Source organism: Pan troglodytes, chromosome 16 (genome assembly GCF_028858775.2).
Source record: "Pan troglodytes isolate AG18354 chromosome 16, NHGRI_mPanTro3-v2.0_pri, whole genome shotgun sequence".
Lineage (NCBI taxonomy): Eukaryota > Metazoa > Chordata > Mammalia > Primates > Hominidae > Pan > Pan troglodytes.
In genome coordinates this window covers 58296202-58312239 of record NC_072414.2, presented here as the reverse complement: position 1 = coordinate 58312239, position 16038 = coordinate 58296202, and the positions used below count along the sequence as shown (strand labels likewise).

The 16038-nt window shown below is 43.8% G+C and overlaps 1 protein-coding gene across 5 annotated transcripts in view; it reads right to left on the bottom strand.

Annotated features, from left to right (window-relative positions):
* The window catches only part of DIS3L (DIS3 like exosome 3'-5' exoribonuclease), a 41273-nt gene that overhangs the window by 24391 nt on the left and 844 nt on the right, over positions 1–16038 (bottom strand). For 3 of the 5 annotated variants that reach the window (XM_001174666.8, XM_009429401.5, XM_001174669.8), the window contains exons 2-4: positions 14653–14806; positions 2914–3042; positions 711–846 (exon numbers count right to left, since the gene is read on the bottom strand). In XM_001174666.8, the coding sequence (XP_001174666.1) occupies positions 711–846; positions 2914–3042; positions 14653–14696 (309 nt within the window). In that variant the 5' untranslated portion in view covers positions 14697–14806. Of the gene's footprint in view, positions 1–710; positions 847–2913; positions 3043–14652; positions 14807–15345; positions 15995–16038 lie in introns of those variants that run through there. The other 2 variants (XM_009429400.4, XM_009429402.5) reach the window with 2 other exon arrangements.

The following is a 16038-nucleotide window of genomic DNA, read 5'->3' as shown; positions in this document are numbered from 1 at the left end:
AAGTGGCTGGCATAGATGTGTTGGTTATTACCATTAGGTAGAACCATGTCAAACTGCCATTTTATAGGTCAACAATAAGAATATTGGCAATTTTATTCAACCTATTATCATCATCATCACCATTACTATTACTGTTATAGTTATAAATGTTAGTTTACTGTCAGTAGGAGTTTACTGGGCTGGTATTAGATGCTGTGGGCCTTATAGTCAAAGTTGGTCTGAATTTGTGAAAGTCAACATTAAATAATTGGGGCATAATGAAGAAGTAGAACTTCATTTGTTGAGACAGGGTCTTACTCTGTCACTCAGGCATTAGTACAGTGGTGTGTTCATGGCTCACTGCAGCTTCCATCTCCCAGGCTCCAGTGATTCTTCCATCTCAGCCTCTTGAGTAGCTGGGACTACAGGTGCGTGCCACCATGCTTGGAGATATATATATATATATATATATATATATATATTTTTTTTTTTTTCTGTAGAGACAAGGTCTCACTAGATTGCCCAGCTGATCTTGAACTCCTAAGCTCAAGTGATCTTCCTATCTCAGCCTCCCAAGTGCTGGGATTACAGGCATAAGCCACCACGCCTGGCCAAAATGGAACTTAACGTCTATTCCTCTTTTCTCTTTTCTGTGTTACCAAAGGGATCTAGAGCCTTACGGGTACTACTTAGAAAATGAGCACTCATACATATACAACATCTGGAAATACCTTGAAAGTAATCACGAATACTCCTTCTGTTTCACTTCCATACTGCTGAATTGCCTCTTCATCTTCCGTCACCATAACAATTGGCATCCTGTCCTGGCAGTGATGATAGTACCAAACAGCTGCGTTGTATATGCTCCTGGAAAAGCAAAGGGCACATGAGCTCTCCCCAGGCAGACAAACACAAGCTCTTGTTCAGAATTTCACATCTGGCTTTTGCTATCCTTTGGTCTATATAGATAACCATTCATTCATTCAACAAATACTTCTGGAGTATCCATTATAAAGAAGCCCTGGGCTGGGTGCTCTGGGGGATGCAAATATGAACCAGAAAGAATCTGACTTCTCTTCCCTAAGACATCCAACCACCACTGCAACCACTTTCATTTCTTGATATGGCCTAGAAACCATGAGGCTCTGCCATCTTTTACACCATTTAACTGGGGCAGCACACAAGATGACAAGCTATGTTATGTGAGGCTTAAAAGATGAAGAAGCAAGTCTTTGGCTAAGAGAAAAACTAAGGTGCAAGTAGCTGAAGATCATAATCCAATAGGGTCTGATATGGAACCATATGAAATGCCTGGAAATCTTCCAAAAAAGAACTGGAACTGGGAAACAGAGAACTGGGAAACAGGTCTGGAGAACTGTGTGCAGGACTGGATTGACTGACTGATTGAGACAGGGTCTTACTCTGTCGCCCAGGCTGGAATGCAGTGGTGAACAATGGCTCACTGCAACCTCAATTCCCAGGCTCAAGTGATCCTCCTGCCTCAGCCTCCTGAGTAGCTGGGACTACAGGTGCACATCACCATCCCTGGCTAATTTTTAACTTTTTGTACAGATGGGGTCTCACTATGTTATCCAGGCTGGTCTCGAACTCCTGATCCTCTTGCCTCAGCCTCCCAAAGTGCTGGGATTATAAGCGTGAGCCACCATGCCCAGCTTTCAAGGTAACCTCTGAGGCACATTCCGTGTGGCTCCTCAGCAGCACTGATGGAGTCTTCGTTTTCCACAGCAGCAGCACATCCTTCACCACCTTCCCTCCATCTCCATCTCCATCTCACTCTCCCCGCTTCTTCACTCCTGCTTCTGGGAATTGCTTTCCACATAAACACTCCACACTCAAGGACTCGCTTTAGGCTCTGCTTTCAGCAGACTTAAATCAGGACACTGTATTTCCTGAAGCAGCTTTTTCAGAATTAAATGACCAGTTTCAGTTTAATAAGACTGGGAGTAGGAGCCTGGCCGGGCACAGTGGCTGACATCTATAATCCCAGCACTTTGGGAGGCCAAGACAAGTGGATCGCTTGAACTCAGGAACTGAAGACCAGCCTGGGCAACATAATGGGACACCATTTCTACAAAATATACAAAAATTAGCCGAGTGTGGTGGCAGCTACTTGGCCTGTGTTCCCAGCTACTTGGGAGGCTGAGGTGGGAGGATAACTCGAGCTCAGGAGGTCGACGCTGCAGTGAGTTGTCATCATACCACTGCACTCCAGCCTGGGTGACAGAGCAAAAAACCCGTCTCAAAAAAAATTTAAAAAAAATAAAAAAACAAAAAAGGAGCTCTTCTGCCTTCTCCATACATACACGCATTAAAGTTATGACTTCTAGGTCACTGGAATGATCCTGACAGCTGCTAGGGTCTGGGGCAAACATATTCCGGGTACCTATATCTTCCTAACTGCAATTTTTTTTTTTTTTTTTTTTTTTGAGACGGAGTCTCGCTGTGTCTCCCAGGTTGGAGTGCAGTGGCGCGATCTCGGCTCACTGCAAGCTCCGCCTCCCGGGTTCACGCCATTCTCCTGCCTCAGCCTCCCAAGTAGCTGGGACTACAGGCGCCCGCCAACACGCCCGGCTAATTTTTTGTAATTTTAGTAGAAACGGGGTTTCACCGTGTTAGCCAAGATGGTCTCGATCTCCTGACCTCGTGATCCGCCCGTCTCGGCCTCCCAAAGTGCTAGGATTACAGGCGTGAGCCACCGCGCCCGGCCCCTAACTGCAATTTTTAAAAAATGTATCAGTTATATATTCAAATGATATATCTAAAATATTGACATGGTAAGCATTTCGGTGTTAATCATGGTTCCAGAATAATTGTTGGTTTGTTCTAGCAGACTATTTAGATCAACTCCCAAACAGCCAATGATGAGGAAATGAAAGAAGATGACAGTGTGAAAACAGCAGCTCAGGGCCATACCTGGTCTGCCACTTCTCCATGGACTCTCCTCTTTCCCGTGGCAGATAGCAGCATTGCTGGAATTCATTAGCAAAGAGAATGCAATCATGACGCGCATCCTTCAGCAGGTTTCGCAGTTTGTTATACTGTCTGTGACACGGAGGAGAAAAATAAATCTAACAAAGCAGGTACTCATCCACTGCCATCTCTTGCTAAGGATCAAAAAAGGATGGGGTATTTTAGAGCAAAAGATTGATTACTTTAAACCTGAAGAACATGTATTTATATTGGTCTCAGTGTGCTCAGTCCTATCGGGCTACTATTGTTTCTCGATTTTGCCTGCTAGAAGGTGCTTGGGCAGGGCCTAGTTAATTAGTTTGCAGATCAATTAAACTCCTTCTCTCTCCTTTCCCCTTCAGGACTTCCAGCCATTTTATTATGTAATTATACCACCTTGCCCTGCCTAGCCCCTTCTTCAAAGCCTGAGTGCACGGAGGCAAGCAGAGAGTTTAGCACTTTATTTTTGGACCTCACTTTGTTCTACAAATGTCATTAAGCATTAATACATTTGACTTTTTGCTGGCAGCCCTAGACAAGAACATGTAAGGTAAATAAGTTTGGGGATTTATCTGTGAATTTTATTTATGCAGCCACCCTGATTTACATAAATGAGAGCTAGCCTCATCTGTCAGACAACTAACAGAAAGTTTTAAGGTTTTGTCCATCAAGAGATCCTTCCCATGGCCGAGGAAGGAGGATGGTTTGAGGCCAGGAGTTCAACACCAGCATGGGCAACATAGGGAGACCCTGTCTCTACCAAAAAATACAAAAATTAGCATGGTAGCGTGCATCTGTAGTCCCAGCTACTTGGGAGGCTGAGGTGGGAAGATTGCTTGAGCTTGGGAAGGCAAGGTTGCACTGGGCCACTACATTCCAGCCTAGGTTACACAGCGAGACCTTGTCTCAAAAAACAACAACAAAAAAGATCCTTCCCACATTGCTGGCCGAAGCCACAAATCAAACATCAAGTCTCCTATGGGTCAGTTTCTAAGAAGGTGCTTTTCAATAGTCTAGATACTATAAAATTACAGAAAACACTCAGTTATGTTAAAGGGAGTCAACTGCTTATTTAAAGATGAATTTGCTGGGTGTGGTGGCTCATGCCTGTAATCTCAGCATTTTGGGAGGCTGAGGAAGGAGGATTGCTTGAGCCCAGGAGTTGGAGACCAGCTTGTGCCAAGTAGCAAGACCCCATCTTTACACAAATTAAAAATACAAAAATTAGCTGGGCATGGTGGTACGTGCCTGTAGTTCCAGCTACTCGGGAGGCTGAGGCAGGAGGGTCCTTTAAGCCCAGGAGTCTGAGGCTGCAGTGAGCTATGATTATGCCACTGAACTCCAGCCTGAGGAACAGAATGAGACCCTGTCTCTAACAAAATAAATATAAAATAAAAATGGATTCATATTAAATCAGATTTAACATGTGTTTTAATATAATAACATTTGTACCCTTCCTTCCGCACCTCCAGCCTGCCACCATAGGTTTTAAAAATTGAGTCTTTTCGTTGAAGCAAAGGCCGAACTCCCCAACGAATCTTGTTAAATGCATAAACACTGATCACCAATCTGTGTGGTCTTACACTTTATTAGAAAACAAGAAATAGATTTCACTAGGGCTGGGTGCGGTGGCTCACACATGTAATCCCAGCACTTTGGGAGGCGAGGCGGGAGGATCACGAGGTCAGGAGATCGAGACCATCCTGGCTAACATGGTGAAACCCCATCTCTACTAAAAATACAAAAAATTAGCCGGGTGTGGTGGTGGGTGCCTGTAGTCCCAGCTACTCAGGAAGTTGAGGCAGGAGATTGGCATGAACCGTGGAGGCGGAGCTTGCAGTGAGCCGAGATCAGGCCACTGCACTCCAGCCTGGTGACAGAGCGAGAGTCCGTCTCAAAAAAAAAAAAAAAAAAAAAAAAAAAGAAATAGATTTTCTTAGTAATTCTAATTTTGAGTCACTGTGAAAAGAATCATAAATAGCAACTTATAAAATATCATTTTTTTTTTTTTTGAGACGGAGTCTTACTCTGTTGCCTAGGTTGGAGTGCAGTGGCACGATCTCGGCTCACTGCAACCTGTGCCTCCCAGGTTCAAGTGATTCTCCTGCCCCAGCCTCCCGAGCAGCTGGGATTACAAGAGCCCGCCACCATGCCTGGCTAATTTTGGTATTTTTAGTAGAGACGGGGTTTCACCATGTTTGCCAGGCTGGTCTCAAACTCCTGACCTCAGGTGATCCACTTGCCTCGGCCTCCCAGAGTGCTGGGATTATAGGCATGAGCCGCCACGCCCGGCCATAAAATATCTTAATAAACAAAGGGATTCAGTTTCATTTCTATGAATGGCAGCTTTTCTTAACAGAATTCCACTTGTACAAACAAAAGCTGTTCCCTCACCCCTCCAGATGCGTAGAACATATTATATCAGTAATTTTCCCACTTTCACAAAGACACTATATTTTTGAGACAGGGTCTCACTCTGTCACCCAGGCTGGAATGCAGTGGCACGATCATGGCTCACTGCAGCCTCAAACTCCTGGGCTCAGATGATCCTCCCACCTCAGTCTCCTGAGTAGCTGGGACTACAGGCACACCCCACTATGCTCGGCTAATTTTTGTATTTTTTCTGTAGAGACAGGGTCTTGTCATGTTGCCCAGGCTGATCTCAAACTCCTGGGCTCAATCGATCCTCCTGCCTTGGCCTCCCAAAGTGTTGGGATTACAGGTGTGAGCCACCATGCCTGGATAAAGACACATTTAAAACTTATTTTAAAAGCCTCTTAGAAGAGTCTATGCCATATTGTTTTTTTTTTGAAACAGAGTCTCACTCTGTTGCCCAGGCTGGAGTGCAGTGGCACAATCTCGGCTCACTGCAAGCTCCACCTCCCGGGTTCACGCCATTCTCCTGCCTCAGCCTCCCGAGTAGCTGGGACTGCAGGTGCCCACCAAGACACCTGGCTAATTTTTTGTATTTTTAGTAGCGACGGGGTTCACCGTGTTAGCCAGGATGGTCTCGATCTCCTGACCTCATGATCCGCCCGCCTTGGCCTCCCAAAGTGCTGGGATTACAGGCATGAGCCACCGCGCCCGGCCTACACACTGTTAACAGTTTGGGCAGGCTTTCACTTTCTGCCTTACACAGTTCGGTAATGCTTAGAATTTTAAGAATGAGCACTTATTTGTTAAGTAATAGGAATGATTTTTGGAGAGATTTCATAAGCATCTGCAATTTGTTATTTCAGAGAAAACACTGAAAAAATATTGCCTGTTCTTCCTTTGTCCCCTAGAAGTTTTTGTTCCCTTTACCTACCATCATATTTTGTGCACCATTACAAAGAATCTGAACTTACTGTAGTTATTTGTTTACAAATGATCTCTCTTGCTAAGCATCCTTCATTTAGAAAATCTTTGCTTCTATGTGCCAGGTCTGCTGGGGGAGGTGAGGGGTGCTGCACTGAATGCCCTTGGGAACACCAACTAGACATCCTACTGCATCTGAATAGTGTCCTACGGCATAGATAGGGCAGTGCCCCATGTCTGCAGCAAAGAAAGGAAAAATAGACATACCATACGATCCAGTAATCCCACTTCTGGGTATATACCCAAATTGAAAGCAAGGACTCAAACAGACATTTGTATACCTATGTTCACAGCAACACTACTCACAGTACACAGGCAAAAGGTGGAAGCAATCTATCAATGGATGAATGGATAAACAAAATGTGGAATATATTATTCACATTTAAAAAGGAAGACAGTTCCAACACATGCCATAACATGGGTGAACCCTGACACATTATGCAGAGTGAAATAAGCCACTCACAAAAGGACAAACACTGTGTCATTCCAGTTACATGAGGTACTGAGAGTAGTCAAATTCACAGAGATGGAAAGTAGAATAGCAGAATAGGGGCCAAGGAGGGGAGATAGTGTTTAAGGGGTATAGAGTTTCAGTTAGGACAGATGAAAAGTCCTGGAGACAGATGTTGGTGATGGCTGACAACAAGGCATGTGTATTTAATGCCCCTGAACTGTGCACTTAAAAATAGTTAAAATGACAATTTTACGTATGTACACTTTACCACAATTTAAAATAAAGCTATGCTACTTGGCAAAAACAAACTAAACACAACACAGAACCACCCATTTCAGTGGGATAAGTGCTTGAAAGGAGAAGATGGGAGGGATGGGAAGGCTTCCTGGAGTAGGTGACCCATGAGCTCTGAAGGATGAATAAGAGTGAGTGGAGACAAAGAGCCCAAGAGACGAGAGTAGGGCGGAATGTGCGAGACAGCAGACAGTAAGGCTTTACTTCAGTGCTTTACTCCCAGGTGCTGAATCAATGCTTTCCAAATGAACAAATGAATGCACAGCCCTACATGATAACAGTGATCCAAGTGCAGGGTAATAACGCCCCTGAATAAACTGACATTTCCAGAGCCCCGTTGCCTTTTGCTAAGCTTCATAGACATCACTGCATTTGTTTTCACACCTTCACTTCAGACCCAGGGTTTTTGTTTTTGCTTTTGTTTTTTTGAGACAGGAACTCGCTCTGTTGCTCACACTGCAGAGCAGCAGCGCGATCATGGCTCCCTGCAGCCTCAAACTCTCAGGCTCAAGTGGTCTCCCACCTCAGCCTCACAAGTAGCTAGGACTACAGACGCAGGCCACCATGCTCAGCTAATTTTTTTTGTTTTTTTTTGTATTGAGACAGGGTCTCACTATGTTAGCCAGGCTGATCTCAAATTCCTGAGCTCAAGCTATCTTCTTGCCTTGGCCTCCCAACGTGCTGGGCGTGAGCCACCGTGCAGACCCAGGGATTCTTGAATTCTGTTCTCTGCAAATACTGATGTGCCTGCCACAAGCCAGACCCAGGGGTTACCACCAGATTAGAGTAATGACAATCCTTCTTAATATTTAGAAAAATATATCACTTAACAAAAAACGTTCTCAATTTTAAGTTTCACTCCCATATATATTTTCTTAGACTTTTAGTGCAAGCTTCCATTTGTCAGCTACCTATCAGCCAGATAAAACAAATGAACAAATGGCAAAAGAATATTAATGCAGAAAGCAGGAAACAAACAGCGAATCACTCTGAGTGTGACAGTTGGGTTTGCTTGTAGACATGTGGGCTTACAGTTACCATTTAATAGCGCATACATATGATATAGTCTTATTTTTTGCTAGTCAGGATTTTGTAGTGCATATGATGGGACCAGATAGATGAATATCCTGCATGGAGTCAGCAAACAGCACCATGTGCCTTAATCGAATTCGACCAGAATGACAGGAGAACAATGGTTTCAGATGGTCAAGTACAGGCCAGGCGTGGTGGCTCGTGCCTGTAATCCTGGCACTTTGGGAGACCGAGGCGGGAGGATCACTTGAGGTCAGGAGTTTGAGACCAGCCTGGCCAACTTGGCAAAACCCTGTCTTTACTAAAAATACAAAAATTAGCCAGGCATGATGGTGGGTGCCTGTATTCCCAGCTATCCAGGAGGCTGAGGCAGGAGAACCGCTTGAACCCAGGAGGCAGAGGTTGCAGTGAGCTGAGATGGCACCATTGCACTCCAGCCTGGGTGACAGAGCGAGACTCCTTCTCATAAATAAATAAATAAATAAATAAATAAATATAAATTCAACTCTTACAGAAAAACCTTAGTTCCTTGGACTGGCTTGGATGTTTTCTAAAACTCCATCATCTTAATGTTTTAAGCAATTTCTTAGAGGGGCAGTTAAACCTACCTTCTTTAGGTTGATTTTTTTTACTATTTTTATTCAGTGGTGACCTTACCTACAGATGCAACATCCCTTTCCGCTGCTGACTGTTCTCTCTAAGGATTAGAAGTGGGAGTCCCACACCAGTGGAAAGACCTACAAAGTGAATTCTGTACTAAATGTGTTTCATCACCTGGATTTTGCAGAACCCAGGTAGGGTCTCACAGATTTACCTTCAGACACCACTGAGTTTTCTACAAGTTTATATTGCCATTTATATTAGACAATACTCACAAAACATTTTTATGGAGTACATTTGGGGCCATCTGAACGACTGCCTTCTAACTGCACTGCCATTTGGCATCAGTGCGGCCCTCTCACACGCCCCAGAGACACTTCAAACTCTCGACCTTGACTCCCCTGCCCCCAGGCTTCCTCTAGCGTTCCCTCTCTCCATCCAGTCATGTAGGCCAGAAAGCTCAGTGATACTCTTGACCCCACCTTCCCCGCCATCTCACATACCTACATCTATCACTAGTTCTAGAGATTTTAAAAAAGAGCAGCTTTATTGAGATATAATTCACATACCATAAAATTTGCCCTTAAAACACACACAATTCAGTGGTTTTTAGTATAGTCACAGTTATGCAACCATCACCGTCGATCTAATTACAGAACATTTTAATCACTCGGAAAAGAAACCTGTATCCATCCATTAAGCAGTCCTTGCCTGTTCCCCTTGACCCCAGCCCCCGGCAACCACTAATCTACTTTCTGTTGCTATTGATATACCTGTTCTGGACATTTTACATAAATGGAATTATACAACATATGATGTTTTTATGTGTGCTCTGGCTTCTTCCACTTAGCATGTTTTTGTGGTTTATCCACGTTGTAGCATGTATCAGTACGTCATTCCATCTTATGGCTGAATAATATTCCCCTGTATGGATAGTCCACATTTTGCTTAACCATAATCAATTAACAGACATTTGGGATGTTTCCATGTTTTGGCTATGATGAAGAAAGCTGCCATGAACATTTGTGTATGATGTTTTCATTTTTATTTATTTATTTATTTTTGGAGATGGAGTCTTGCTCTGTCACCCAGGCTGGAGTGCAGTGGAGCGATCCTGGCTCACTGCAACCTCCGCCTCCGAGGTTCAAGCAATTCTCATGTCTCAGTCTCCCGAGTAGCTAGGACTACAGGCGCGCGTCACACACAGCTGGCTAATTTTTTGTATTTTAGTAGAGATGGGTTTCACCGTGTTGCCCAGTCTGGAACTCCTGAGGTCAGGCAATCCGCCCAACTTGGCCCATCAAAATGCTAGGATTATAGATGTGAGCCACCGCGCCCAGCTGTGTATGATGTTTTCAGTTTCAATGTTGACATGTTTTCAATTCTCTTAGTTATACACTTAGGAAGTTTTATAGATTTTTACCTATTAAATAGGTCTTGGAAACATCTATTTCTCTCTATCTCTAAGCTACCAACATTCCCTCATCTGGACTAAAGCAAAAGCCTCCTCCCTTCTTTTTTCCAGGCCTCTTCTCTACCTGGCCCAGTAATCTCTTTTTTTTTTTTTTTTTTTTTTTTGAGATGGAGTTTTGCTCTTTTGCCCAGACAGGAGTGCAACGGCGTGATCGTGGCTCACTGCAACCTCCGCCTCCCAGGTTCAAGCAATTCTCCCACCTCAGCCTCCTGAGTAGCTGGGATTATTACAGGCACCCACCATCATGCCCAGATAATTTTTGGATTTTTGTAATGATGGGGCTTCACCATGTTGGCCTGGCTGGGCTTCAACTCCTGACCTCGAGTGATCCACCCACCTCCACCTCCCAAAGTGCTGGGATTACAAGTGTGAACCACCGCTGAGTAATCCTTTCAGGACAGGAATCTGATCATGTTATCCCATTTTGCTTAAAAGTTTTCCCTGACATCCCTGAGGCCATGAGGCCTTCCATCCCACCCAGGCATTCTTTCTGCTCCTGGGGTGTGCCACAGGCCCCTCCCCATGGGCCCCAGGCATTTTCCTCTGCCTTGAAAGCTTTCCTCCACTCTGCCTGGTTTATGCCAACCCTTGGACCTCCACCTAGGCGTCCCCCTCAGAAAAGCCCTTCCTTGCCTCCCTGGGTGGTCTGGGCTCTCCTGGCGCCCCGTCCCTGTGCTTCAGTGCATTTGTCACAGTTGCAGTTCTGCATCTGTTTGTGTAATTGCCCGATTACTGCCTGTCACCCTGCCAGGACTCCGTCTGCTTTGGTTCACCACTGTACCCTCAGTGCTAGCAGTTTCTGGCACATATAGTCTCTTGGTGAACATTTGTTGAATAAACCAACACAGATGTGAACACATGAACATGGTGGACAAAACAGCCTTACAGAGTTGTCAGGGGGACTCCTCATTAAATAAGCATTTATTTGAAGAATATTAGATGGCAGAACATGTGATTATCCTGAACGACTTAAGACCTGACATTAGTCATACTGTTCTGTGCAATACACTTATGAGAACAAGCATTCTCTGCATTGATATTATTGAAGTCAAAATAGGAAATCTTATTACAAATATAACCAGATTAAAGGCTATGTCTTTCCATTGTTAAACCTAACTCTGATGATTTCGTTTCAGCAAAACAATGTTATCTGTCACGTTGAATAATGTTCATTTGCAGTTTTCTGATTTTGTAACTTTGATTATTTAACTTAAACTAGGGTTGTATTAAAGTACTTAAACATGAGGACTTATACCGAGATTTATGTTTAAACACATTTAAATAACAATAGAAGAAAATAACACTGGGTATCCAGGAGGATTTTTTTCTTTTAGAAACAAGATGGATATATCACTCATGTTGAGAACACTGAGGTACTGGATGGGGACTTAGATCATGTGACCTTTCAGATCTCTCCAACCATAATATTCTACAATTTCAATCTTTTTTTTTTTTTTTTTTTTTTTTGAGACAGAGTCTTGCTCTTGTTGCCCAGGCTGGAGTGCTGTAGCACGATCTCGGCTCACCACAACCTCCGCCTCCCGGGTTCAAGCGATTTTCCTGCCTCTGTCTCCTGAGTAGCTGGGATTACTGGCATGCGCCACGTCATCTCGCGCATTTTGTATCTTTAGTAGTGACAGGATTTCGCCATGTTGGCCAGGCTGGTATCAAACTCCTGACCTCAAGTGATCTACCTGCCTCGGCCTCCCAAAGTGCTGAGATTATGGGCGTGAGCTACTCAGCCTGGCCTGATTCCAATCTTATATACCATCAAGAAACTGAGGCATGAAATATGGAGACTCTCTGAAGCTATACAGAAGGAATTCAGGAGGGAGTCAAAAGGAACAAGCAAAGCATCCTATACCAGACACCAGACGGGACCAGGGATTATTAACTGACAAAACTTTCCTAACCAAGAATGTTCCTAAAAGCATATTGAATAAAATGAATTATTTACTCGCATCTCAAAAATGTCCAAGGAAGAAATGAAAAACAAAACAAAATGTTCCCCAACATTAAATGAACAAAACACTAGAGAGCTTCTGCTAGGCCAAGTTCAGTTAAACATAAAAAGTTAATTATCACCAAAAAAATGGTAAGCATGTAAAGTAATGCATATGCTAATTAGCTTGATTTGGCCTTTCCACAATGTATACATATTTTAAAACATCATGTTGTATACCATAAATATATATGATTTTTTAAAATAAGTTTTTTAATAGAGACAGGGGTCTCACTATGTTGCACAGATTGGTCTTGAACTGGGCTCAAGTTATCCTCCTGTCTTGGCCTCCCAAAGTGCTGGGATTATAAGTATGAGCCACCAGGCCTGGCCAAATATATACAATTTTAATCTGTCAATTAAAAAAAGTCAAATAACTTACACGTAACACTTAGGAAGGCTGAATTAATAAAGCACATCTCTCAGATCTTATGTATTCAATGCCTATTATTAATTTGAAAGTTAGCCTTCAATAAATGACACTTTCTAGTGCTCAGACAATTTGGGTCATTTAGCTATGTCAACCTGAATGCACCTGCTGGTTGCTTAAAAGGTAAACAAAGTGCCAAGTCCCAAATTTGCTGATTTCTTCCTCTTCTTCAATCATACTCATAATACGCCTTAAAGACCAGTCTCAAATCCATTTCCCCCAAAGGATTTTTTGGCCTAATTGCTCCACTCCACGTTTACTTCTGCACTTTGCATAGTCCACGTTAAATTATCCTTCGTGTGTCTAAGGCGCTTCATAATAACTGTCTTGTTTCTTCTATCTAACCCCAGCAAGACAATAGGTTTGTTGTTAGAGGGACTAAGACTTATTTTGGGCCGGGCACGGTGGCTCATGCCTGTAAACCCAGCACTTTGGGAGGCCGAGGCAGGCGGATCATGAGGTAAGGAGTTCAAGACAAGTCTGACCAACATGGTGAAACCCCATCTCTACTAAAAATACAAAAATTAGCCGGGCGTGGTGGCGTGCACCTGTAATCCCAGCTACTCAGGAGGCTGAGGCAGGAGAATCAATTGAACCCGGGAGGTGGAGGTTGCAGTGAGCCGTGAGCCGAAATCACGCCACTGTACTCTAGCCTGGGCGACAGAGCCAGACTCCATCTCAAGAAAAAAAAAAAAAAGACTTCTTTTTTATTCCCCAAGGCCTGGAACTAAGAGCTTAAAAAGTGCTTACCCAACGAACAAAATCAGGGTGTTATCATATGGCCCTATTTCATAACTCCTCATCTTTTGTTTTCACATTTAGTATATTCAAAGACATGGTAAGGCAGTGGAAAACCAATAGTTTTTCATCAAGTTAACTACTCTTGAAATGTTCAGGAGAAAAAAACGTTTAAATTCCAACTCTTTGTCTTTGAATGTCCCAGGAACTGGTTTCTAAAACAATCCTTAACATTAAAAATATTTTAGAAAACAGAAGTTGAAAAGGCTCGCGGTGTGTTAGCAATCTGAATGATAACAACAAATTGATTTTAGTAGCAGAAACTGAAATATGACACCTGGAGCAGCATTTAAATTTGGATGTGTATAAACATCTATATCTTGGTGTCTGAACAAAATCAACTTGAAGCTCATTTTAAAATATTCTATCTGAAAAAACCTGCACAAAATCTGGTTAATGTACGTTTTTTGAACTGAGCATATAATAAGAGGACAATTTGTCATTTTCATATACAAATAAAAACACTTCATCTTTTATCACTAAGGCCTGAAGAAACCACAACATTTTAAAAAAGAATAAATGCATAGTTGGTGCTTATTAAATAACTTAGAGTGTTAAAAGGTTGGACGTATAATTCTAATATGCTATTTCCATACAGTTTTAAGTTCAAGTCATAAACCTTTCCCAACATTAAAGGAAGCAAAATCGTTTTTCAAAGTATTTGTTTAAAAGGTAGACAACTATTCTTCATTTCAGTACAAGGCAAGAATTTTAGACTGGTTCAATTAGAAAGCCTTTGTTTAGCAAATACAATGACTATGGCTGGTAGTTACACTAGTAATCTAAAAATAAAACAAGCTATTTCTGGTTTCATCGAATAAATCATTACAAGTACAGTTTGCATTCCCAATAAAGGAGTCTAAAATTTAAAAATACTCTTTTCCCCAAGAAAAGAACGTATGCTTCTGAAACAATGTATCTATAAATAAGATTAAATAATACACATTATCAACAAGAAATAAGCAATAACCCTGCCACTATAAAAATGCAAGCCAAAAGCCAATTCACACTAGAATCTGAAATACCCACATACTGGGGACACTGCAGTTTACTGATCTACAGTCAGATCTCTTGGCCAGGTGTTGAAGCAGAAATATAAAATAATGTTACTGCATTCCTCACTATCAAAGAGAATACGAAATTAGTTTTAAAAGTCCTTTCTGACAAAATAATGAATTCCTCCCATCCCCCTCCGACAAGGGACCTTTTCTAAGGTGGGGGGAACCTATGCCATATAGAAATAAAGAATGCAAAACGTATACCTCCGGCCTCTTTGATGCTGCACAGCTTGACAAGCTGTCTGCATGAAAATAATTCCCTTCAACTCAGGAAACTCAAGGATCTCAAGATAATCTTGAACAACTTTCCAGTCTGGGATCACGTAATGAGTCACATCACTAGACAAGAGTTTCCCATCTGAAACATAATTCAAAATGTAAGAGATTAGACAATGTTTTCAAACCTGGTTTATTTAAATGTCACGGTGCTCTGGCATGCAAAATAACTTCCAGTCTTAACTCCATAGTGGGAGTTTTTAAAAGACAAATCTACTTTGGTAGAGGCCCAAAGTTCAGGTATATTGAGCACCCTCATTTTTTTGGAAGCTGTGATAAATACAAGCTCAACGTGGTTTATGGTGTTGCCAGAGGTGCCGGAGAGGATGGCTGATTTAACAACGAACAAGCACATTTTCAGCATAACCTGAATATTTCAGTGTTAACTCATCATTGACAAACACATTCAAATGAAGCACCCCCACATTTATACCACTTGTGTATGATGCCCAGCAATTTAAAGTTGGCTCTGTGTCAAGCTTCTGCACGTGCTCAGCAGCCTCCAAGGGCCAGAAAGATTGAACAGAGAAAATGCTCCGTGCAAGCAACGTGCAGAGGTGGGGTTTCCTACCAGACCCGCATCTGAGAGCTGGTTAGCCAAGCTCTAACTGAAATGTTCACCTTAATCACAATGTTTGGAGGATTCCGCACATTCGCTGACAAGGACCCCCAGCCCATGCTCATCCTCCCATGGGGGAAGAGAGCCAGTAACGTGCATCGTTCTATCGGCCACCCTTGCGGCCTAGAAACCAAGGACTGGGGCCCAGGAGTCCCCAGTCCAACTTCCCCGTGACCTTCCTCTGCAGTGCGGGCCCAGAGAGTTCACAAATCTACTGTGAAGTGGCTCTCCACTGGGGGAAAAGTCTGGGGCACCAGTGCGGGCAGGTCAGGAAACCTGTGGCTGCAAAGCAGGCGATGTCAGCTTCGCAGCGGCAGCAGCTGGCCGGTAGCTCCCGGGGGCTCCCAGCTCGGGGGCTCCCAGCTCGGGACCTCCCCATTTCTCCACGGCGCGAGGTTGCGGCGGGAGGAGGCCTCGGCTTCCGCGCCCTCGGGCCCCTCTGAGGAGCCAAACCACCCAGCCTCCGGCATGGGGTGCGGGTCTGTCGGGACCTCCCATTGGACAGGGCGGAGCAGTCGGGGAGTCCCGGGGGCCCCAGAAGCCGCGGACCCGGGCCGCTGGGTCCCGACCGGCAGAGGGCAGGGGGTGAGGCCGGCGAGCGGGCGCAGGCCGCGGGGCCTACGCCTCCGTGTCCCCGCCGCTGGCGCTCCGCCTCCGGGCCGCGCTCAACCCCTCACTGCGGCCGCCCGCTCCCG